The sequence below is a fragment of the Bombina bombina genome, chromosome 1, assembly GCF_027579735.1.
Source record: "Bombina bombina isolate aBomBom1 chromosome 1, aBomBom1.pri, whole genome shotgun sequence".
Taxonomy (NCBI): Eukaryota; Metazoa; Chordata; class Amphibia; order Anura; family Bombinatoridae; genus Bombina; species Bombina bombina.
Genome location: NC_069499.1, coordinates 1,444,095,882 through 1,444,122,890, shown reverse-complemented (window position 1 = coordinate 1,444,122,890; position 27,009 = coordinate 1,444,095,882). Strand labels below are relative to the sequence as shown.

Sequence of the window (27,009 nt, the reverse complement as noted above, 5' to 3'; positions counted from 1 at the left end):
TTCCTCGGTTTAGGGGTTAATAGGTAGTTTATGGGTGTTAGTGTACTTTTTAGCACTTTAGTTATGAGTTTTATGCTACAGCGTTGTAGTGTAAAACTCTTAACTACTGACTTTAGAATGGGTTACGGATCTTGCGGGATAGGCTGTACCGCTCACTTTTTTGCTTCCCAGACAGACTCGTAATACCGGGGCTATGGAAGTCCCATAGAAAAAAAGGTTTATGAAGTTTACGTAAGTCAGTTTGCGGTAAGGCCAACAAAGTGTGAGTTACACCTATACCTGCAAGACTCGTAATAGCAGTGGGCGTAAAAAAGCAGCGTTAGAACCTGATAATGCTGCTTTTTTACCTTAACGCACAACTCGTAATCTAGCCGATAGTATCCCTAGACATTGTAGCCTATCACATAATGGCAATACCAATTATTTCTCTATCACTCCAATAGAATTTATTCCTAAATCTCACCTATATAACCGTCTTTTTAGATTGAGACAGAGAGAGACATACTGGATCCATGTACTTAAAAGTTTACATCCTCTAGGCCTCAATCTTAACATTGATTTGGCCACATTTCACTAATTACCTTTTGAATCCAGGTGTGTCTCTCCCTAGCTTCTATCGGTTTGGCATTTTTTATGACTTCAAATATGATTATTAATTAAGATTTAACTGTTAGAAGTGTGATTATAGTCACTCTCACTTTTACATATATTTACGAGTTAGGGCCTCAAATTTACCCCACCTCCTTTTTCGGTTTTGGGGATATAGTCTCCTCTTTACGTTATGCCAGTGACTCTTATTTGGGTTGGGGAGCTTTTTATAGCTCTTGACTCCCACCTGAAAGGTGTAATCACTCATATTATATTAGGTCATTTTCTATATCAGGCTTATCTATATATATTTACATTGGTAATCTGATTATCTTATTTTTACACCTAAATCCCTCCCTTGGTCAATGTTCATCTGTGACTTGTTACCACTTATGCGGATTAGTTTCCCTAGACTCACACATACTGCTAATATGATTAGCTCCTATACATTTACACATTTTTACGATCTCCTAATAACATAGATGTCAAGTGATGGTTAATAGGGACCAGTATATTCCTGCGTGCCACCGTAGCTAGCTGCCTGTTTGATGACGTCAGTGGGTTATCCTCGCTTTGTCACTGTATTAACAGTATGAGTTACCTTCAAGGTGACATCTATGTGTTCATTTTCTTTATTACCTAGAGATCTATAATTTAAGGGAATTACGATGCCACTTATCTTCCGAGACATCAGGACTCTCTCCGTTCTGGGTGTTTATATTTCTCTTTCTCTCTTTTTCTCTCTTTCTATACATTTTTCTAAATTTCTTTCTCTCTCCCTGTCTATCTCAGCATTTCTCTCTCCCTCTCTATCTTACTCTATCTATATTTCTCACTCTCTCTATTTTATATCTGTCTTTCTCTCTTTTTCTCTCTTTCTCAATATTTATCTCTCTCACTCTTGCTCAATCTCTCTTTTTTTCTCTTTCTCCCTTTCTCTCTCAATATCACTATCTATCTCTCTCTCTACCTATCTTTATATTTCTATCTATTTCTTTGTATCTCTCTCTTGCTCTTTCTCAATGTCTCTATTTTGTTTTCTCTCCCCCTCTCTAAAAAAATAAAAAATTTCAAGTTGAAAATCAAAAATGTTCGCACAAGCACTAACCAGGCACATGTAAAAAAAAAAAAAGTTTGAATATCGTGACCACGCTAACGTATTCCCACATAGACCTCAATAGAATGTGAAAAGTGGATAAAGCCTAACACTCTTACTCTTATTTTATCAAATTGATTACCACTGAAAAGAATAAAGGAACAGCTCAAGATGTTACCTATTAATGGTTGAGATTGCCAGATAATACAGCGTTGCCTGGGTAAGCATCCTCCTGGAACAATAAAATCTGTGTCAAGTTGTCTTTTCTTCAATTCTGCTATTGGAGATTTACAACTTGAAGATGCTGTAAAAGGTAAAAGTTTTAATAAATGTTGTAGATAGCTTTAAAAAACAATATATATTGTTTTCCTTTACTATATCTCCAAAGGATGGCTGTATGAAAAACATCCTCTATAGTTTGTTTTGACATCTCTGGTGAGTTTTATCTGGATAAAATAACAGTGAATGATCATTTTTTTAAACACAAAAGAGTTATCCTCATAAAATTCTTCCAAGCAGTAATGCTAGACAGACTGATGATCCTGGACGCATAGGGGAAATATTACTAATTGTGGTATACTTATTGGAGATAAGGATGACAGTTTTTAAGATTTGCCTATAAACCAGCATTCACTTTAAAGTAATAATTATTTGTCTGTTAATGTAATAAATTAGATGGGAAGAGGAAGGCCACTAAGTAGTTTATTGCATTAGTCAAGTTGGGAAATTACAAGGGAGTGGATTATTTGCTTTGTGGTTTCAGCGCTTAGAAATGGGCAAATATTGGAAATAATACGTAGGATGGATGTGGCAGGATGAAGAAAGGGAATGAATGTGGGGGGTGAAGGAAAATTACGTTTAACTCTAAGGCAGTGGACTTGGACTGATTGGGAGATGGTGATGCCTTTGACAGTGATAGAAAAGTCAGTAGTTGGGTAAAGCTAGAGGCAGAGTTAGAAGGAGCTCTGCCTTGAATGTTAAACCTTAGGTGATGAGAGGCCACCCAGAAAGAAATGCCAGGTAAGCAGCCGCTGATGTGAGAAAGGAAAGAGGGAGAGAACAGTGGTGGAGAGATACCGGGTATTGGATTAAAGAGCCCAGGAACACCACTATCACTTGTGGTTATTTGGAAATCTAAAGGAGCGAAAACGAAAATATCCAGTGTAAGCATCTAATTACACCATTTTGTCAACTGTTTTACTGCCTGTAAAGAGACCTTTCCTGTCTCTTTGTGCCTCTAGACATCACCAGCTCTGGAAGCATTTATTCCTGAACTTTAATTTTGAAGACTCGTTATAGAGTACTTGGCTCTATTAAGAGACATTTTATGTATGCATATCTTTTACCAAGCGTTCTTCATGAAATGTTACTTCTATGTTATTAACCATCTATTTTATTCATGTTCTGTTTTATTTAATCAAATCTTTGAATGTTTTGTATTTGTTTTGATTTTTTAATAATTAAAATTGTTTTGATAAAATTTTTAGCATATGCATTTGCATTTATAATTTATTTGTGATACTGCAATTTTTAAGTTTATTAAAGGGATACTGGCTAGCAGGTTCATGGTCAGGGGAATTTTATAAACCTATTAGTGTACCAGTGCTTCCTTTTCAATGTTAAAATAGCTGTTTGTTTTTTTATCTCTTCTCTGGATCAATTATAAAGGGAACACTGTATCTCAAAATTGTGCTAGACCCTAACCTTTTGTTTTGCTTCCCAAACACTGGCTCTCCCCCCTCCAATCTATTATGAATGCTTCAGCAAGACTCATCCACCTAAGTCGTCAAACCACATCAGCTGCTCCGCTCTGCCAATCTCTACACTGGCTATCCATACAATTTAGAATGCAATTTAAAGTATTAACTCTAACCAATAAAGCACTCAACAACCTCGCTCCCAACTATATTTCCTCTCTCATATCCAAATACTCTGTCTTCTTTGATAAACCTCTGACCTATGTCCCTCAATAACAATTTGTAACATTCTAATTCTTAAAGGCTCCTGAAATTATTTGGTATGTTTATTTATTGCAAGACTTTAAAAAGGTACTTTATTTGCAAGATGTCCATTTAATAAAAAAACATTATTCAGTTTTACTTAGATTGCTTCTTAACATTAATTTGTGCTCGGCTATTGAGCTGAGGCTTCAGTATTATTATATAACATTTAGGTGCAAATATACATAACAAAACACCAGAAGTGGAGGCTAGAATGCTAAATATTTCTACAGCTATAACATATTTGCCTTTAGTACTAAGGTATGATGGGATAAAGGAGACCCAGATACTGCAAAACACTAACATGCTAAAGGTAATGTATTTCGACTCATTGAAGCTGTCCGGCAATTTTCGTGCTAAAAAGGCAATAATGAAGCAAAATAACGCTAATATTCCAATGTATGAAACCACCAGAAAGAATGCAATGATGTGACCTTCATTACACAGCAGGATTATTGATCCAGGTGAAGTCTTTATATCAATATCCACAAATGGTGGGTAACATGATAACCAAGTAAAACATATCACAAGTTCCCCCAAGGTGCAGACAAAAACCAGTGCAGTTGACATCTTAGATCCCATCAGTTTCTTTAATTTACTTCCAGGCTTTGTGGCATTAAAGGCAATTACAACTGTCATTGTTTTCCCAAGAATAGCAGAAATTGCAACAGTGGAAACAAATCCAAAGGTCGGTTGTCTCAGACGACACAATAGCTGCACAGGTTTTCCAATAAACAAAAATGTACAGACATAAGATAAAATAAGGGCCACAAGCAGGATGTAGGTGAGGTTACGATTATTAACTCTAACTATGGGAGTGTCCCTGTGTTTAATAAAAATCCACAAAACTGCAATTGTGATCAGAAGAAAAATGGAAGCAAAGCACGCTAAACTCATGCCCAATGTATCTTCATAGGATAGAAAGTCTATAGTGCGTCTGATGCATTCATTTCTAGCGGGATTAGACCAGTGATCTTCAGGGCACTTCTCACAGTTCTCCATACCTGCAAGCAATTGGCATTATTTTATTATCAGTCTAAAGAACATAGTCTCAAGTAAAAAACAAACTAAGTAAATGAAAATATTGCACAATCCAAACAATACAATACATATCAAAGAAATAATAATAATTATGAAGAAAAAAAATAACTATCTGTGGGTCTATCACTATCTATCAGTCGAGGCTTTTTCAGCTCTTTTTTCAGAAAAAAAAGGCCATGTTTCTATTTGACATGATCACAATAGCGTGTTTTGTCCTATTTCCTAAATCTAAGTTTGCATGTTCAGCTCCTTGATAAAAGCTGTATTTTTACTATGGGGCCGGAATCTTCTTGATGATCACAATTCCTTTTCAAGAGACTTTTCAACACCTTTTTGAAACCAATGTTGGCTTTTCAAGTTTAACACTTTAAGGCACTTGATAAAGCCCCAAAATTGTATTTCAACACTAGTTAGAATGATTATATTGTGATGCACATGTGCAAGACACTCCAAAATGGCCAAAGAAGACATTTTAGAGGTGTATTACCATACATGGTATTGATTCATTAAAGATCTATTCATCACTATTGTACAATACTTCACAAAAGTGTGCATGAGTGAAAGATTTGGTCCGGTCAAATGTTTTGTACTGAATATTCAACAAACTTTTTGAATATTCGGCTACTGTGCAATTTTGTATTTGCGTGATCTAAAAACAATATGAAGACTAACGGCTAGATTACGAGTTTTTTGTTAGAGGCTATGCAGTGCTAACAAGCAGTTTATTCTCACCGCTCACTTACATACAGCGCTGGTATTACAGGTTTTTACAAGTCAGTGGTGAGCTGGTTGTACGTGCTCGTGCACGATTTCCCAATAGGGATCAATGGGGAGAGCTGGCTGAGAAAAAGTCTAACACCTGCAAAAAAGCAGAGTGAAACTCAGTATCGCAGCCCCATTGGTTCCTATGGGGAAATTAAAATTTATGTCTACACCTAACACCCTAACATGAACCCCGAGTCTAAACACCCCTAATTTTACACTTATTAACCCCTAATCTACCGCCCTCGAAATCGCCACCACCTACATTATAATTATTAACCCCTAATCTGCCGCTCTGGACATCGCCGCCACCTACATTATACTTATGAACCCCTAATCTGCTGCCCCCAACATCGCCGACACCTACATTATTTTTATTAACCCCTAATCTGCCGCCCCCGACATCGTCGCCACCTACCTACACTTATTAACCCCTAATCTACCGCCCCAATGTCGCCGCCACTATTCTAAATTTATTAACCCCTAAACCTAAGTCTAACCCTAACTCTAACACCCCCTAACTTAAATATAATTTAAATATAATTTAAATAAATCTAAATAAAATTCCTATCATTAACTAAATAATTCCTATTTAAAACTAAATACTAATAGTTACATTGTATCTAGCTTAGGGTTTATTTTTATTTTACAGGCAAGTTTGTATTTATTTTAACTAGGTAGAATAGTTATTAACTATTTAATAACTACATAGCTAAAATAAAGACAAATTTGCCTGTAAAATAAAACCTAACCTAAGTTACACTAACACCTAACACTAGCCTACAATTAAATAAATTAACTAAATTAAAAACAATGAAATAAATTAAATTAGCTAATTCACAAAAAAAAAAACCCACTAAATTACAGAAAATAATAAACAAATTACAGATCTTTAAACTAATTACACCTAATCTAAGAGCCCTATCAAAATAAAAAAGCCCCCCAAAATAAAAAAAACCCTAGCCTAAACTAAACTATCAATAGACCTTAAATGTGCCTTTTGCGGGGCATTGTCCCATCAGCTCTTTTACCTGTAAAAAAAAAAAATACAAACACCCCCCAACAGTGAAACCCACCACCCACACAACCAACCCCCCAAATAAAATACTATCTAAAAAAAACTTAAGCTTCCCTGAAAAGGGCATTTGGATGGGCATTGCCCTGAAAAGGGCAGTTAGCTCCTTTGCGGCCCTAACCCTAATAAAAAAAATAAAACACACCCAATACACCCAGTCAATAGGATTGAGCTCGCATTCTATTGGCTGATTGGATCAGCTAAAAGGATTGAAAAGGATTGAAGTTAAATCCTATTGACTGATTGCATCAGCCAAAAGGATTTTTTCTACCTTAATTCTGATTGGCTGATAGAATTCTATCAGCCAATTGGAATCTAAGGGACACCATCTTGGATGATGTCACTTAAAGGAACCATCACTCAGTAAGAAGACTCCGGATGAAGAGGATGCTCCGCGTCGTATGTCTTGAAGATGGAGCCGCTCTTGCATCGGATGGATAAAGATAGAAGATGCAGTCTGGATAAATAGTAAACTATTGGGTGACATCCCCTTTTTAAGGTCCCAGTACAGGGGAGGGAATGGTCTCTGATGAAGCGCATTTACGCATGCGCGAAACACGTCAGGTATTAGGGAGCACCTTATTGTCCATCACTGGCTCTGTTCCAATAAACCTTTGGATCTACGTTACACCGGGACTCAGTGTTTGATTTTTTCCTCACTACATGTGCAACTAGAGCTTTGAAGCGCCGCTTTATGCTGAGTCCCCCCTATTACTCTAGTTCTAAGTACTCACAGTTTCATCCACATATGGTTCTGGTCTATAAGCAACAGCCAGGGGTTTCCTAGGAGCCATGTACCAGCACGAACGTGACAGACGTGATTGGAGATTTGGCTTAGACTTAGAGATGCTGGCGCATACTGATGGCGTCAACCACCAATGCCTAACCTCACTGCCAGTACAGGAGATCGAACACCGAACAGCCATTACTTCACAGAGGATGACTGAACTGCTTGAGATCTACAGGGGGTCCTACTCTGGATCAGAAGCATCAATCATCCACCTCAGCACCAATACAAGATAAGAGGCGTAGTGACACCGTCAGCTCTATAATCGGTACCCCACAACTAAGGCTGACTACGGACACCACCATAAGACCACCAACTGTTAGTACTATCTTGCACATAAAGGTCACTATAGAGACCCAAAACATATGTACTGCTCTCCCTGTGACATACAGAGGAGTTTCCCATAAAAACTCATTTCAGCGTTTTAGACTACCAATGACCAGGCAGTGTGAAAAACACACCAAGCACTGAGTTTAACATCAAATGCACCTATATGACAAATGGACATTGTTCCTAATACACTGAACCGTAATGAGATGGGACAGTAATTGAACACAAAACACTGGTCTAAAGGATTGTGGGTACATTGTGAAATACAACTCACCTGAGGGAGTAACCAGACCTCTTCTCTCATATGGACTACAAAACTAACTTCAACTACCAATAGTTATATACTATTTACTGTTTCATTGTGCATTATAACACAATTTTTTTTCTTTGTGCATTATAACACTGATTTTCATATGTTGCATATGCTATTTCATAATGCATGATTTAACAACATATGCTAGAATTAGCTAATAGAAAGAAGTTTTTCATATTTTGAGAGTAATTAAAATTCTTCTTTTCCCTCTACTTTGCTTTGAGACTATACTACTTTTATAATATATCACTTTACCTTTTTTGTTTCTTGACTTTAATGGGGTATTTATACCCTATCTTAAATATATTTTTAGGAAAAGTAGTTTCTAGCTACATTGTGATCATTATGGCTGAAAGTAACAATCCCACGGGGGTATTAGATATTGATAGAAGAAAGTACATAATTAATGTAGCCTTTAAAGGTGACTCCCTTCCAACAGATAATATAGCAGTAGGGGATTTGACATCTATATTCTCTAATTCAGAGAATAAAAATGATAAGGAAACTAATCTTTGGTGGGACATTGAGTTCCTAGATCTATACATTCAAGAAAATAAAGTTCCTAGAGAACTTAGAAGGAAGAAGTACCCATCAATTGTACTACATATCCCGGAATTCATGGAAGAGTGGAATGATAATCTTACTAGTTGTTCCATTATCCTCATGATAATGGACATAACAAAGAAGAAAGGGAAAACATTTTAGTGCAGATTGATGCCTTACTTTACCACCCTTAAGCCCTTTGAAAATACCAAAAAAGTGCAACACTTATACAGATTCCTAGTGATCTGATAGTTGTATGGCAACAACCCTTTTGAATATATAATAGTTTCGTGTAGCTACTATGTAGCAAATACAGTTCACACTGAGAACTATGGAAAGCTACTATGCAGCACAAATAAATAAATAAATATATATATATATATATATATATATATATATATATATATATATATATAGTGGGGCAAAAAAGTATTTAGTCAGCCACCAATTGTGCAAGTTCTCCCATTTAAGAAGATGTGAAAGGTTAGAATTTTCATCATAGGTATATCTCAACTATGAGAGACAAAATGTGGAAACAAATCCAGACAGTCACATTGTCTGATTTGTAAAGAATTTATTTGCAAATTATGGTGGAAAATAAGTATTTGGTCAATATCAAAAGTTCATCTCAGTACTTTGTTATATATCCTTTGTTGGCAATGACAGAGGTCAAACATTTTCTGTAAGTCTTCACAAGGTTGTCACACACTGTTGCTGGTATGTTGGCCCATTCCTGCATGCAGATCTTCTCTAGAGCAGTGATGTTTTGGGGCTGTCGCTGGGCAACACAGACTTTCAACTCCCTCCAAAGGTTTTCTATGGGGTTGAGATCTGGAGACTGGCTGGGCCACTCCAGGACCTTGAAATGCTTCTTACGAAGCCATTCCTTCATTGCCCGGGCGGTGTGTTTGGGATCATTGTCATGCTGAAAGACCCAGCCACGTTTCATCTTCAATGTCCTTGCTGATGGAAGGAGGTTTGCACTCAAAATCTCTCAATACATGGTTCCATTCATTCTTTCATGTACACGGATCAGTCATCCTGTTCCCTTTGCAGAGAAACAGCCCCAAAGCATGATGTTGCCACCTCCATGCTTCACAGTAGGTATGGTGTTCTTTGGTTGCAACTCAGCATTTTCTCTCCTCCAAACACGACAAGTTGTGTTTCTACCAAACAGTTCTACTTTGGTTTCATCTGACCATATGACATTCTCCCAATCCGCTTATGGATCATCCAAATGCTCTCTAGCATACTTCAGATGGACCTGGACATGTACTGGCTTAAGCAGGATCACATCTGGCACTGTAGGATCTGAGTCCCTGGTGGCGTAGTGTGTTACTGATGGTAGCCTTTGTTATGTTGGTCCCAGCTCTCTGCAGGTCATTCAATAGGTCCCCCGTGTGGTTCTGGGATGTTTGCTCACTGTTCTTGTGATGATTTTGACCCCACGGGTTGAGATCCTGCATGGAGCCCCAGATCGATGGAGATTATCAGTGATCTTGTATGTCTTCCATTTTCTAATTATTGCTCCCACAGTTGATTTCTTCACACTAAGCTTCTTGCCTATTGCAGATTCAGTCTTCCCAGCCTGGTGCAGGTCTACAATTTTGTTTCTGGTGTCCTTCGACAGCTCTTTAGTCTTCACCATAGTGGAGTTTGGAGTGTGACTGTTTGAGATTGTGGACAGGTGTCTTTTATACTGATAATAAGTTCAAACAGGTGCCATTAATACAGGTAATGAGTGGAAGACAGAGGAGCCTCTTAAAGAAGAAGATACAGGTCTGTGAGAGCTAGAAATCTTGCTTGTTTGTAGGTGACCAAATACTTATTTTCCACCATAATATGCAAATAAATTCTTTCCAAATCAGACCATGTGATTGTCTGGATTTGTTTCTACATTTTGTCTATCATAGTTGAGGTATACCTATGATGAAGATTACAGGCCTCTCTCTTCTTCTTAAGTGGGAGAACTTGCACAATTGGTGGCTGACTAAATACTTTTTTGCCCCATATATATATATATATATATATATATATATATATATATATATATATATATATATATAAAATAAATTCACTTTTAGGAAAAAAAACTAATTTCCTTAATGCAATAATGACTTGTACACTAAGGAAAAAAGTAAATAAACCATAATGCAATAATGACTTGCACATTAAAGGGAAAAGTAAAATAATCCTTTATACTAGCAAAAAGGTTTTAGGCAGAGGTTTGAATGATACTTGAAGTTTTAGTTGAATTTCTCTGAATTCTGTGCTACTGTAAAAAAGGGTTAAGATTCTTGTGCAGCTGCATTCTGAATGAAAGCTGGAGGAGGGATCTCTGGATTGCATTTCAGGAGTGATTGAAGAGATTTAAAAGATATCCTTGTGCAGCATGCAAAAATAGTCCCAAAGGCTGTGTACTGTTATCAAGAAACAGAGCATTCCCAGACTGGCAGTTGTTTTTCTCACTGTAGCAATGGATCAGAATATAACTCAATAAAGTTATACCAAAACGTACATGAAATTAACATACAATCCTACAGAGAAATATAAAACATAACCCACTTGATACATCGGTAGAAGAGGGCTTACTTACAAAGGAATTAGCAGAGTTTTGCCTTATTGATTATCCCACTATACCCACCTTTCGCCTAGTCCCTAAGATTCACAATACCTTGCTGAACGTATCTGGCAGACCCATTGTGGCCCGTAGAGGGTCACTATGCGAAAGAGTGGGAGACTGGTTGGATAATGTTCTCCAACCAATAGTGAAGTCCTTACCAGGATACATTCGAGACAGAACACACACAATTCAACAACTGAGTGAAGTCAAATGGCATAGTAATTACAAATGGCTTGCCATAGACGTATCCGCATTATATTCAAGTATACCTCATGAGGAAGGACTGAAAGCACTTGAACACATGCTCAAACTTTACACCAGTTTCCCAGACACATTTATAATCTTTCTTGTACAATTAACACAGTTTCTGCTTACCCATAACTACTTTGTCTTCAAGGGCCATTATTACCTTCAACAATGTGGTACGGCGATGGGGGCTAAATTTGCCCCTCATATGCCAAGATATATATGGGATACTTTGAAACCCTATATGTGTTTGGTGGCTGCCTAGCCCTAGAAGACAAAGTAGTTATACATGGTTGATTCATTGATGAGCTCATACTTATCTACAAAGATGATGGTAACTTATCCATAGAAGATATGATACAATATTTTAATAACAATGAGCTCAAATTAGAGTTCACATTTAAGATGAGTGACACATCAATAAAATGTTTGGACTTAAGATTGGATCATGATCAAAAGGACAAAATCATTACCAATACATTCAGGAAGCCCCTAGCTAGAAATACCATACTAAGAGCTGACTCCTACCATGCCCCTCATATGAGAAGAGACATTCCTAAGGTACAATAGTTTCGCATTTGGGGAAACTGCACTACCTTAACACGATACATTAAACAAGCAGACAAGTTAACAAAAAGATTAATAGCTAGAGGCTATAATAAAAACACACTCAATAACATCAAACAGCAAGTAGCTAGGCTTGATAGACAAACTCTTCTTAATAACACTACCAGAAGAAACAAAAATAAAAAAAAACACACCAGATACCAAGATGAGAGACATGACAAAAGATAACATATATTTGTTTATGAAATATAGCAACCAATTTTATGCCATTTCCAATCTTATCAGAAACTATTTACTAGTTCTCAATAGGGACATTTCCCTAAAAAACATACTTGAAAATGGTATAAAACATGTGACCAAAAGAGCTCCTACTATAGGTGACATGTCACTAAAAAATTCCATAAAAGGTGAACATCACCACCAACAGATTGTCATTTATTAAGGGCAACTATAGGTGTATGTGAGTTTCATGCAGAATCTGTTCCCATACAAAGAAGAGCCTTACATTCACCTCTACACAAACTAACCAAACATATTACATCAAACAGAGAATAGACTGCACATCTAAGTATGTGATATACCTGATTACATGTAAACATTGTCTAAAACAGTATGTAGGCATCACAACTCGACCTCTCAAAGACAGAATTAGAGAGCACTTGAACTAAATTAAAGAAGACACACCCAGAACTCCAGTAGTGAAACACTTTCACTTACATGAACAAGGTATATCCAACTTTTCTTACATTAAACTCCCTCCTTGACCCACTGTAATCTGGATTTCACCCCATCACTCCATAGAGACAGCAATTGTTAAGGTTTTCAACAACCTACTTACAGCAAAATCCAAAGGCCACTTCTCTCTGCTTATCCTCCTTGATCTGTCTGCAGCCTTTGATACTGTCAACCACCCTCTTTTGCTGCAAACCCTCCAATGGGGCATTCTCTTTTCCTTTATCACTTTCTGTTGAGGTACCGCAAGGCTCTGTCCTCAGTCCCCTACTCTTATAAATCTACACATCATCATTAGGTTCCTTAATAAAGTCCCACAGGTTTCAATATAATTTCTATGCTGATGACACCAAAATCTACCTCTCTGCACCAGACCTATCTCCTTCCTTGCTAACCCGTGTCAATAACTGTCTTTCTCAAATCTCATCTTGGATATCCTCTCACTACCTTAAGCTAAATCTCTCCAAAACTGAGCTCCTTATTTTGCCTCCTTCCAAAATCTCCACCACCCATTTCTCTATAACTGTCAATAACTCCATCTTTACGCTACCCTACATGCCCGATGTCTTAGGGTCACACTTGACTCAGATCTTTTTTTTTACTCCTCACATTCCACCTTAAAAACATCTCTAAAATTAGACATTTCCTTACACAAGACACAACTAAGATTTTAAACCACTCTCTCATCCTTTCCCGCCTCAACTACTGCAACTCCATCCTCTCTGCCGCCTAGCTCCTTTACAATCCATTATAAATGCCTCTGCCAGGCTCATTTTCCTTACACATTGCTCTTTATTTGCTGCACCTCTCTATCAATCCCTTCACTGGCTTTCTCTTTTCTCCAGATTTAAACACAAAATTCTCACTCTGACATACAAAGCCCTCAACTACCCTGCCCACCACCTACCTTGTCTCCAGTCCTCTTCTCTTGTTACCTCCTCCAATTTTCGTTTACAAGACTTCTCCAGACTGACTTCCATCTTATGGAACTCTCTACCTCGCTATTGCTCCCACTAGTTTTGAAAACTTCAGTTCCCTAGAGATTCTACTATTCAGAGGTGCATACAACCTACACTAACCTTTCTTAACTCCATCGCTATCCCATCAGTGGCGTATTCTGCTGTCCACCCCCCACCCCAAATATTTTTTTGGGTCAGCGTGTAATTTTTTTTCTTTCTTAACTATTCAAAAGAAAATGGTCTAGCAAAAAAAAAGCATACAGGTGGGTTGAACTGCATGCATCTCATACCATTTTCTCCCTGAGAGAAAAGAAAGGGAGGGGAGAAAATGGAGGGAAAGGAAAGAAGGAAGGGAGGGAGAGAAGAGAAAAATGGGGAGGGAAAGGAGAAAAGGGGGAGAAAGAAAGGAGTGAAAAAAGGGAGCAAGGGAGGGAGTTGAGAGACAGAAGGAAGTGAGAGAGTTGAGGCAGGGAGTTGAGGGAGGGAGAAAGGGAAAGAAAGGAGAGAGGAAGGGAGGGAAATAAGAAAACACTTTCAAACAATCACTTGCAACAGCATACAGTAATTACCACTATTTAAGTAATGAAACTTTTTAAGTGTCAATTTACTATTTACTCCGTGGGTTCATGAATGCAGAGAAAGCTAGCTATTAGTAGCTAATATACATTAGCATTGAGAGTTTCATCACAAACTGATCTAAGCAGTGCACAGACGCATCCAGTCTGTTAGTTACTAAGACCTGCAATAAGCAGTACGCTCACAGACCCACCACAACTGACAAGAGAAGGCAGCATATTGGCACAAGGTCTTCTCATCCAGCCTTACCTTGTAATCATATCAAGTTTCTCACCAAGAACGCTTCCACTGCAAAAATGCTGGCTGCTCTAAATGAAGCAACTGTTTAAAGGAGCACTGCCTGTGAAGAGCGACCTTAGTCAGCACACATGCCTTGTCTTTTCTGTAAAAGCCTCCACTTTATCGCTCACTGTACTGTGTGCTGGCTTTTAGAGAGAGGATGGGGCAGATGTGCTGCCCCTCCCAAATCTGCTGCCCTAGGCACCGGCCTTGTTGGTCTAGGCCATAATACACCCTTGCCATAATCCCCTTGAACCCTTAGTATGTAAGCCTATGAGCCCAGCTGTTTGTAGAACACCTTCATAAAAGCTGACTACAGCAGTGCAACTCTCGGCAGGGCCCTTTACCTATTTGATCCCTATAAATGTTATCTTGTATACCAACCTATGTTTATAGCGCTGCAGAATCTGTTGGTGCTATACAAATATCTCATAATAATAAATAATAATATAACAGGTACCTTGGTTTTACAAGTAATTTTAAGGATATTTATCAGAAACATTAAATAACTTTACATAATACAAAAGTGTGAAGGGAGTAGGAAATACTACTGGTGGATTATGAGAGAAGCAATGGCGGTTTTTATGACCCCAATCTGAAAGACTGTGTATGTAGTTATAGAAGTGTGGTCCTAGACAGTGAATGCATACTAAACTTTTCATCACATCTTATAAGCTACCTTAGTAGCGTGACCAACTAGAAATACCATCTTGTGCTCTTTTCAGTCTAAGATCAGTTTGGTAGGGTTATCTACCTTTAGTGTTGGAGGCCCATCCCATCGGGGGAGAAACAGAAAGAGAGAAAAAAATTATATAGAAAGGAAGGGGGGGGGATTTATTTGCCTAAGAAATCCTTTGTAGCGTCCACTTTGGGTTTGATCTTATCTAATGGGTTCCAAGCTAGCTTGCCTAGTAGAGTGTAGTGTAGGGCATTCCATCGTTCCCAGGGATCTTGCAATGGAGGTCTGGGTTTCCCCTATTTAGGAATACACTTTTCTCCATGGATTTGATGTAGTCAATAATTTCTCGTACATTAAGCATTGCTGGGGCTGAATTATGTTTCCAATATCTAGCTAGGGATAGCTTTGCTGCTATCATTATGTATATAAATAAGTATTTCTTTGGTTTGACCATTTTTGAAAGATTTAGGGGCAGGGGATATTGGCCTGAGCTAAAGCTAGTCGGGATGCCTAATCTCGTGCAGAGTCGCTATCTGGAGCCAAAGGCTTCTTATTTTCGCAATGGAGGGCTCGGTTTCACCTATTTAGGAATATGCGTTCCTCCATAGATTTTGTGAATTCCACAATTTCTCATACTTTAAGCATCCTTGGGGCTGAATTTTATTTCCAATATCTAGCTGCACTGCCATCATAATGTATATGAATAAGTATTTCTTGGGTTTGGACATTTTTGGGAGATTTAGGTGCAGGAGATATTGGTCTGGGTAAAGCTAGTAGAGATGCCTAATATCATGCAGAGAGTCACTATCTGTAACCAAAGGCTTCTTAATTGAGGACACTCCCACCAAATATGGAGGTCTGTGCCTTTGGCTATACAATTTCTGCAACAAGTAGGAGGATGGTTTTTAGAGATCTTGTGCAACCTGGAAGGGATACAGTGTCAATGGGTTAGTCTTTTTAAGTATAACTCATACAGCGTAATGCAGTGTTTCACATTTTTAAAGGTATTAATGGATATGCTCCATTGTTTACCATCGATTTCTCTTCCTAAATCCCTTTCCCATGCTAATAAATTATGATTCTTTTGTACGTTTGGACAGTCTAAGAGACACTGGTAATGTGTTGAGAGAGGTCTCCCACCCTGCACTCCCACGTGCCAATGGGCATCACAGATAGAGAGTGGTCTTGGGTTGTCCTTAAACTTTCCCCAGCTGTTTAATAGCACCTTGAAGTGGGGGGCCTTGAAATTAAGCCAGGGGTGCATGTTATAGGTGTGTTAGATCTTGGTGTGGGAGAGCCAAGTAGATCCTCTATAGAGATATGAGATGAGGTTGCAATCAACATTTTCCCAAGCCTTTGGATTCAATTCCGGGAGGCCTATTAATGGTCCTCTAATACCATGGATTGGTGAAGGATGGGGATTAACTAATTGAGAATGGTGTAATTTATGCCAAGAGTCTAGACCATCATTAATGATTGTATTTGTGATGAACAGAGAGGGAATGCATTGCTTTGGGATCCAGATCAAGTCTTTGAGGTAGATACTATGTGGGAGTGAGGCCTGTTCTAGCTTGTACCATTTGGGTTTCTCTTTTGAGGTTCACCAATTGGATACATATGTTAACATAGCTGCTTCATAGTAGAGCTTGATGTTCGGGAGCCCTAACCCTCCTTTGCTAATTGATTTTTTTAGAATGAATCTAAATATTGTAGGTTTACGGTCCGCCCAGACATAGTTGTTGAGTAGGGACTGATAAGAGTCTAAAAAAAACATGGGGAGTTTAAAGTGAATGTAAATTTTGATGCTAAAGTGCCCGGTTTTTAAAAATTTGATTAAAAACAGGGGCATTTTAAAGGGACATTAACCCCTTAACGACCGAGGACGTGCAAGGTACGTCCTCAAAAAAAAGGCAGTTAACGCCTGAGGACTTACCCGTCACGTCCTCGGTGTGGAAAGCAGCTGGAAGCGATCCTGCTCGCTTCCAGCTGCTTTCCGGTTATTGCAGTGATGCCTCGATATGGAGGCATCCTGCAATAACTCTAGATGGCCATCCGATGCAGAGAGAGCCACTCTGTGGCCCTCTCTGCACCGGAGCTCGGTGACTTACTCCGTTGGTGGGTGGGAGCAGGACCGGGAGGCGGGTGGCGGCCATCGATGGCCCTGGTTGATGCGGAGGGGGGCGGGATCGTGGGCGGCGATGTCAGGGCGCGCGCACAGACGCACGCACGTGCACGGGGAGGCGGGGGCGGGAGCGTGCACGGGGAGGGAGCGGGTGGGAACCGCTACACTACAGAAATATTTTATGTAGAAGTGGGGGAAAAGGGGGATATTATTTAAAATTTAGCAAGATCGGGTAGCAAGATCGGTATGGTGGGGTGTTAGTCTGTGGGGGGGGGAAGCTACACTACAGAAAAAAAATAAAATAAAAATAATAAAACCCTTTTTTTTGTTGCAAACTGGGTATTGACAGCCAGTACCCAAGATGGCCCCCAATAAGGCAGAGAGGGGGGCTTAGAGAGCTATTTTTGGGGGGATCAGGGAGGTTGGGGCTAAGGGGGGATCCTACATAGCAGCATATGTAAATATGCTCAATTTTTTTTTAAAGAATATTCAAAGATGCCTTTTATTTTAGTACTGGCAGACTTTCTGCCAGTACTTAAGATGGCGGGGACAATTGTGGGGTGGGGGATGGAAGGGAGCTGTTTAGGAGGGATCAGGGTGTGTGATGTGTCAGGTGGGAGGCTGATCTCTACACTAAAACTAAAATTAACCCTGCAAGCTCCCTACAAACTACCTAATTAACCCCTTCACTGCTAGCCATAATACATGTGTGATGTGCAGCAGCATTTAACGGCCTTCTTATTACCAAAAAGCAATGCCAAAGCCATTGCACAAGCTGTTTGTAAATAATTTCAGTGAGAAACCTAAAATTGTGAAAAAATTTACGTTTTTTTTTAATTTGATCGCATTTGGCGGTGAAATGGTGGCATTAAATATACCAAAATTGGCCTAGATCAATACTTGGGGTTGTCTACTACACTACACTACAGCTAAAATTAACCCTAGAAGCTCCCTACATACGCCCTAATTAACCCATTCACTGCTAGGCATAATACACATGTGGTGCGCAGTGGCATTTAGCAGCCTTCTAATTACCAAAAAGCAACGCCAAAGCCATACATGTCTGCTATTTCTAAAGAAAGGGGATCCCAGAGAAGCATTTACAATCATTTATGCCATAATTGCATAAGTTGTTTGTAAATAATTTCAGTGAGAAACCTAAAGTTTGTGAAAAAATTTGTGAAAAAGTGAACAATTTTCTTTATTTGATCACATTTGGCGGTGAAATGGTGGCATGAAATATGCCAAAATGGGTCTAGATCAATACTTTAGGATGTCTTCTAAAAAAAATATATACTTGTCAATGGATATTCAGGTATTCCTGACAGATATCAGGGTTTCAATGTAACTAGTGCTAATTTTGATAAAAAATGGTTTGGAAATAGCAAAGTGCTACTTGTATTTATGGCCCTATAACTTACAAAAAAGCAAAGAACATGTAAACATTAGGTATTTCTAAACTCAGGATAAAATTTTGAAACTATTTAGCATGGGTGTTTTTTGGTGGTTGTAGATATGTAACAGATTTTGGGGGTCAAAGTGAGAAAAAGTGTGTTTTTTTCCATTTTTTCCTCATATTTTATAATTTTTTTTATAGTAAATGATAAGATATGATGAAAATAATGGTATCTTTAGAAAGTCCATTTAATGGCAAGAAAAACGGTATATAATATGTGTCGGTACAGTAAATGAGTAAGAGGAAAATTACAGCTAAACACAAACACTGCAAAAATGTAAAAATAGCCTTGGTCCCAAACGGACAGAAAATGTAAAAGTGCTGTGGTTATAAAGGGGTTAAACCCAAATTTTTTCTTTCATGATTTGGATAGAGAATACAATCTTAAACAACTTTCTAATTTACTTCTATTATCTAATTTGCTTCATTCTCTTGATATTCTTAACTGAAAAGCATATCTAGAAAGGCTCAGTAGCTTCTGATTGGTGGCTGCACATAGATGCCTCATGTGATTGGCTCATCCATGTGCATTGCTATTTCTTTAACTAAGGATATCTAAAGAATGAAGCAAATTAGATAATAGAAGTAAATTGGAATGTTGTTTAAAATTGTATTCTCTGTCTGAATAATGAAAGACAAATTTTGGGTTTAATGACCCTTTAATTCATCAAAATTTACATTTCACTCCTGTTGTGAAAAAAACTTACCTTTTACTCTTGACAGCAGCTCCAGCTTCCTCCACCCATCGCAAAGCCTCTTCCCATCCATCATTTCTGACATCAGAAATGGATAGTGATGACCAGAGGAAGCTGGAGCAGCTGTCAAGTTTAAAAGGTAAGTATTTTTTCACAACACAAGTGAATTATAAATTTTGATGAATTAAAGTGCCCCTGTTTTTAATCAAATTTTTACGAACCGGGCACTTTAGCATAAAAAATTACATTCATTTTAAGTGGGAGTCATCTGAAAAGATAAGTGATCTTGGATAGCAACATCATCTTAAGGCCGATATTCTACCCATCCAAGAGACTTCTCTAAAAGTGGATAACGAGATACGACTCCTAAGTACAGTTAGCAGCGCTGTATAGTTTTTCTCAATTATCCATTTGCAATCATGTGAGAGTGCAACCCCTAAGTGTTTAATACTGTATCAGCTCCATTTAAAGGAATAGAAGGCATTTAGGCTCTGCAATTGACTTTCAGTGAAACTTATTGTGAAAATCTCAATCTTTTCTATATTTAAATTATAATGTGAAAGAGTACTGAAGAAGTGAAATAGTTCAAAAAGGGCTGGGAGGGATTTATTTGGATTAATGAGAAATACTTTGAGGTAATCTGCACATAAACTTAGGTTTTGGTACATGCCATGTATGTGTATTCCTCTAATTCTCTGACTATTGCAGATTGCTGTAGATAAGGGTTCAATAGAAAGAGCAAACAGTAATGGATAGAGGGGGCAACCCTGTTGGGTTCCATTACTGATAGAGAATGGCTAGGAGCAGAATCCCACAGCTCTAACTCTAGCAGTAGGGTTAGAATATAAAGCTCCAACTGCTCTACGGAAGTTCTCTGGGAGGCCAAAGGCCTCCATGGTCACATGCATGTAGTCCTATCTAACTCTGTCAAAAGCCTTTGGACAATATATTGATCCAAGCCCGGTCCTTTTCTCTAGCATCCTCTAATACTGAAAAGGTAATTTCCTCCCTTCATGATCAGGGATGGAACATCAATGTTCCTAAGAGTTCTTTATCCCCAGCTACAAGGGTAGTCTTTCTGGGAATGATAACGGACAAAGTACCTATTGCTCAGTTTCATCTTCGATCCCTTCTGCTATCCATGCTTCATCAGTTGTCAAAATATTACTTTCATCTAGAACAGGAAATAGAGCTCAGTTCATGAGGCAAGGTTACCTATTAGAAATTTGTATGATCCTTCAGGCTCTTCATTCTTGGCCCCTTCTCAGGCAGGAAAAATTCAATTATTTTGAGTCAGATGTTACTGTTGAAGCATACTTGAATCTTCAGGGAGGAATTCGGAGGTCTGCTTGCCATGCAAGAAGTTTCTCTCATTCTGTCTTGGGCAGGGGAGTGAATCTGCTATTCACATTCTGGGAGTGAACAACTGTGAAACAGACTTCTTAAACCATCAGTCAATACATCCAGGAGAATGGTCTCTTCATTAGGATATGTTCGATCAGCTAGTCCTAAAATGGGGTCTTCCAGAAATTGACCCTTTGGCATCCAAACTGAACCAAAAACTTCTGGTTTATTGTGCAAGTTCAAGAGATCCAAGAGCTTAAATGATTGGTGCTCTAGAATGATCGATGCTCTAATCTCTCCTTTCAAATTTCAATTGACTTATATATTTCCCCTGTTTTTTCTTGTTCCAAGAGTCATTGTGAGAATCAAACAGGAATTGGCTTCAGTAATTCTCATAGCTCTGGCTTGGACATGCAGAACTTGGAATGCGGATCTCATCCAGATGTCATCCTCCCCTCCTTGAATTATTCCTCCCAGGGAAGATCTGTTGTCTCAATGTCCATTATATCATCATGACCTTAGATCTCTGCATTTGATGGCATGGAGGTTGAATGCCTAGTTCTCAAGAGTAGAGGTTTCTCAGATTCTGTAATCTCTACTCTTTTGCAAGACAGGAAACCAGTCACACAGAAGATTTACCATAACATTTGGAAATCTTATTTTTTGGGGTGTTTTTGTAGAGTTTTTTTTGGAAATCATTTCAAATATTTCTTCAGTTTCTCCAGGATGGTCAGGACAAAGGTTTATCAGCTAGCTGTTTAAAAAGTCAGATTTTCAGCCTAGTCTGTTTTGTTTCATAAAAAGTTGGCTTTCCTGATGTTCAAACTTTTGTCTAAGGCTTGGTGAGAATTCACCCTCTTATTAGGCCTATTTCTCCACCTTGGAATCTTAATCTTGTTCTATCTGTTATGCAAGACCCTCCCTTTGAAACTATGCAAAATTTGGACCTACAATTTTTGTCTTGGAAGGTTCTTTTTCTACTAGCCATCTCTTCAGGTAGACAAGTTTCTGAACTCGCAGCCCTTTTTCTGACCCCCTTTTAAAGTTTTTCATCAAGATAAATTGGTCCTTAGAACTAAGTATGATTTTCTTACGAAGGTTGTGTCTTCTGCAAAAAATAATCAGGAAATTGTTGTTCCCTCTTTGTGCCCAAATCCTTCTTATTCTAAGTAACGTCTACTACACAATTTGAATGTTGTTAGAGCTTTACAATGTTATATTCAGGCTACTAAAGTTTTAGACAGGCCTCTAGCTTGTTTGTCCACTTTTCAGGTAACAGAAAGGGTCAAAAGGCTACAGTAGTGACTTTAGCATCATGGCTGCAGCAAATTTGCAAAACTTTCTTAGTTGTGCAAAACCACCTCCAAAATGAGTTACTGCACACTCTACTGGAACTGTAGTAGTATCTAGATTGTAAGTTCCCATTGGAACAGGGCCCCCAGTTCCCCCTGTATTTGTTTGCTAAATTTTGTCTGGTGTCTCATATTATAATGTACTTTTATCTTTTTTACCTATGGACAGCGCTGCAGAATCTGTTGGCTCTTTATAAATAAAGAATAATAATAATAAATAATTACTGTATCTACTTCTTGGGCCTTAAAGAATTTTGCTTCCTTGGAACAGATTTGCAAGGCAGCTACTTGGTCTTCTCGTCTAAATTTTAACATTTTGATTTTTTATGCTTCTTCTGAAGCTGCTTTTGGCAGGAAAGTCCTTCAAGTCGCAGTGTCCAGCAAATAGGAACTGTCTTTTCTTTGTCTCACCCATCCTTGACATGGACTCTCAGCTTGGATATTTTATCCCACTTGTTATGGACACCTGGGACTCTCCTCATCTTAGGAAGAAAAACAGAATTTATACTTACCGATACATTTCTTTTGGGATAAGGAGAGTCCATAGGACCCATCCTATTTTTTGTTGAATCTAAAGTGTGACTGTTTTTATTTGCACCTCTAAACCCTGCTTTTGGTTTTTCATTCCATTTTTTTCTTCCTCTCTCCTTTGCTCTTTTATTCTTTAACTGGAGAGGAAGTGGAGCTGGGAGGGATTGAAAGCTCTTGTGAGGTTTATTGACCCTTACCTAGTGGTGGTAAGTATATCCCACATGTTATGGACACCTATGGAATTCTCATCCCGAAGGAAATTTATCGGTAAGTATAAATACTGCTTTTTTCCCTTTTACTTGTAATACCAGACTGTGTGATTATTGGTGCTCCAATTTCAATCTGGGTTTATGCTATTCTATTAAATATAATTTTGATTGTCCTAGATTTGTGTTGGAATAATCTCAATTTTATTAAAGACACATAAACAAATATGTTGCTTACTTTTATGTACTACTCAATGCAGCTTTTTAAAGCTTTTTTTTTGTTTTTATATAACATTACAATAAGATACATATTACAAAAATAAATGCAAGAAAACGGTGACCAATTACAGTACAAGTGAGCAGATGACAGCGGCCAATTAGTATTTTTGCAGTGACAATAAACTGTCCATATCTGGGTATATCCTTAGTGAGAAAAGTAAAAATATCTTTAACCCAGTAGTTGTTATGATGACTGTTAGACATAGCAAAATAATCAATCATGTGAGGCTGGAAAATATAAAATAAGTTATTTATGAAAAATAATAGAGCATTTTTTTCTGGGTTATGGATTTAGTCATTAATTTCCCACATAGTTGGCCTCCTAACATTCTTTTTCTCAAACTGCTTTCTGTTAAACTTTCTACTCTTCTCTATTTTTTTTGTATAGTTTTTGATGTTAAGGCCATAGATTAAAATTCCAAAATAGTTTCTTCCTCTGGTGTCACTTTTGTTAGTAAAGTATAACAATGTATATCCCATTTTATATCCTTACTTTTCTGACCTGTCTAATCCCTGTGTGGTTAACTAACTTAAAAAATATGAATGTGGAACTGAGAACATTCAACTGTCTTGCCATATTATTATCGCAATACATGAGTATTGAGAATTTTAAAGTCAGTGATTAACCATTATTTTTTAGCACCAATCCACTTTATACACACATATATACAAACAAACACACACAGGGACACACACAGAAGGATATGCAGTAATAGCCTCGTCTTGCTTCTGTGACTTCTGCCTCTTTTAAGTCTGAGATCCAGCTCACTTGGTATGGACTCCTGCTCAATCACAGTTACAGTGGAAGCCAGATGGCTGAGGGAGGAAGAATAAGGAACCCATCCCTCCCTGGTGCCAGTGGAGGGTGCAAACAATTCCTTTTTTTTTTTTATTTCCACCACTTTACAGCTAGGCCAGTTGTTAAAACTTACACCAGCACCACTGCTTCACTGCCAGATGGCATTGTCTCTCCTTAGAGCTGGTAAACCCATAGTTAAATCACTCCCATCCTCTACCAGAAGTCTGCATGTTGTACTTGGTTATAGTCTCTGTGCAGGCAACTTTTAAAGGGACAGTAAAGTCAAAATTAAACATTTATGATTCAGATAGAGCTTGCAATTTTAAAAAAACCCTTTTCAATTCACTTTTATTGTGAAATGTATTTTATTCCCTTGGTTTCCTTGTTAAAGAGTAAACCTAGGGAGGCCTATAGCAGCTAAGAAGCATGCACAACCGTGTCTTTAGCATTCTATGGCAGCAATGTTTGCAATTATGTATAACATTGCTATAAACACGGTTGCAAACACTGCTGACAGATAGCTAAAGACATATGCACACTCCTGAGCTCACCAATAACACTGTATTACAATTATTATTTCTGAAATACCATTTGGAAAAACGTGTATTTTTAATCAATGCATTGGCCTCTAGTTATCAACGTGTCTACTTACCTGCCTTTGCCGGCCCAATACGAAGCTCACCTACCATCGTCGCCACGGACTTGAAAAATCTCGCCAAAGTTATCAATAAATCTGTCAAAAAGCCGCGCACAAAGTACGGGGCGATGAGCAGCGGACTGTGATAGTTATCACTCATCCGATCTCGCTGCTCTTCGACTTTTTGACAGCTTTATTGACAAGCTTTCACTAAGCACCCACACTAAACTACACTGTTCTACCCCCTATACTGGCGCCCCCAGAGCCCCCTGAACTAAAAAAAGTTATTAACCCCTAAACCGCCGCTCCCGGACACCGCCGCAACTATAATAAATGTATTAACCCCTAAACTGCCACTCCCAGAGCCCACCGCCACCTACATTATACCTAGTAACCCCTATCCTGTCCCCCTATACCGCCGCCACTTATAATAAATTTATTAACCCCTATCCTGCCAATCCCGGACCCCGCCGCAACTAAATAAATTGTTTAACCCCTAAACCACCGCTCCCGGATCCCGCTGCCACCTATATTAAACTTATTAACCCCTATCCTGCCCCCCCTACACCGTCGCCACTTATAATAGATTTATTAACCCCTATCCTGCCCCCCTACACCGCCGCCACTATAATAAAATTATTAACCCCTAAACCTAAGTCTAACCCTAACCCTAACACCCCCCTAACTTAAATATTAATTAAATACATCTAAATAAAGTTAACTCTTATTAAATTAATTATTCCTATTTAAAACTAAATACTTACCTTTAAAATAAACCCTAATATAGCTACAATATAAATAATAATTTTATTGTAGCTATTTTAGGATTTATTTTTATTTAACAGGCAAATTTCAATTTATTTTAACTAGGTACAATAGCTATTAAATAGTTATTAACTATTTAATAGCTACCTAGTTAAAATAAAGAGAAATTAACCTGTAAAATAAAAACTAACCTAAGTTACAATTACACCTAACACTACACTATACTTAACTAAATTATTCCTATTTAAAACTAAATACTTACCTGTAAAATAAACCCTAAGATAGCTACAATGTAATTAATAATTACATTGTAGCTATTTTAGGATTTATATTTATTTTACAGGTAACTTTGTATTTATTTTAGCTAGTTAGAATATTTATTAAATAGTTATTAACTATTTAATAACTACCTGGCTAAAATAAATACAAAAATTACCTGTAAAACAAATCCTAACCTAAATTACAATTAAACCTAACACTAAACTATCATTAAATGAATTAAATAAATTACCTACAAATAACTACAATTAAATACAATTAAATAAACTAACTAAAGTACAAAAAATAAAAAAGCTAAGTTACAAAAAATAAAAAAAATAAGTTACAAACATTTAAAAAATATTACAACAATTTCAAGCTACTTACACCTAATCTTAGCTCCATAATAAAATAACAAGCCCCCCAAAATAAAAAAATGCCCTACCCTATTCTACATTAAAAAGTTAACAGCTCAATTACCTTACAAGCCCTTAAAAGGGACAGCCAATAGAATGCAAGCTCAAACTGATTGGCTGATTGGATCAGCCAATCGGATTGAACTTCAATCTGATTGGCTGATTGGATTGTGTAATTTAGTGTAGGGTAGGGCTTTTTTTATTTTGGGCTTTTTTATTTTGTTAGGGGGATTAGAGTAGGTGTAATTAGTTTAAAAATCTTGTAATTATTTTATTATTTTCTGTAATTTAGTGGGGGGGTTTTTCCGTTAATAAGTGTAATATTAGGGGTGTTTAGACTCGGGGTTCATGTTAGGGTGTTAGATGTAGACATAAAATGTATTTCCCCATAGGAATCAATGGGGCTGCGTTAAAAGCTGAACGCTGCTTTTTAGCAGGTGTTAGATTTTTTTTCAGCCGGCTCTCCCCCATTAATTCCTATTGGGAAATCGTGCACATCACTACTAGTGATGTCGCGAATAGTTCGCCGGCGAACATAGCTTGTTCGCGTTCGCTGCGCCGGGCGAACATATGCGATGTTCAATCCGCCCCCTATTCGTCATCATTGAGTAAACTTTGACCCTGTATCTCACAGTCTGCAGACACATTTCAGCCAATCAGCAGCAGACACTTCCTCTCAGACCCTCCCAGCTCCTGGACAGCAGCCATTTTAGATTCATTCTGATCCTGCATTCTTAGTGAGAGGAGGGATAGTGTAGCTGCTGCTAATTTTATAGGGAAATTGATAGCTAGGCTAGTGTATTCAGTGTCCACTACAGTCCTGAAGGACTCATCTGATCTCTGCTGTATGGACAGCACCCCAAAAAGCCCTTTTTAGGGCTAGAACATCTTTTTTTTTTTGCCTGTGTAATTTTGACTGTGAAACATCAGTCTGCTAGTGTAATCTAATTGCA

The 27,009-nt window shown here is 37.9% G+C and overlaps 1 protein-coding gene across 1 annotated transcript in view; it reads right to left on the bottom strand.

Annotated features, from left to right (window-relative positions):
* Window positions 1–3,780: 3,780 nt before the first annotated feature.
* LOC128666095 (vomeronasal type-2 receptor 26-like) overlaps window positions 3,781–27,009 on the bottom strand; it is a 73,070-nt gene continuing 49,841 nt past the window's right edge. The window contains exon 4 of the mRNA XM_053720497.1: window positions 3,781–4,688. Coding sequence (XP_053576472.1) covers window positions 3,781–4,688 — 908 coding nt within the window. The remainder of the gene's footprint in view (window positions 4,689–27,009) is intronic.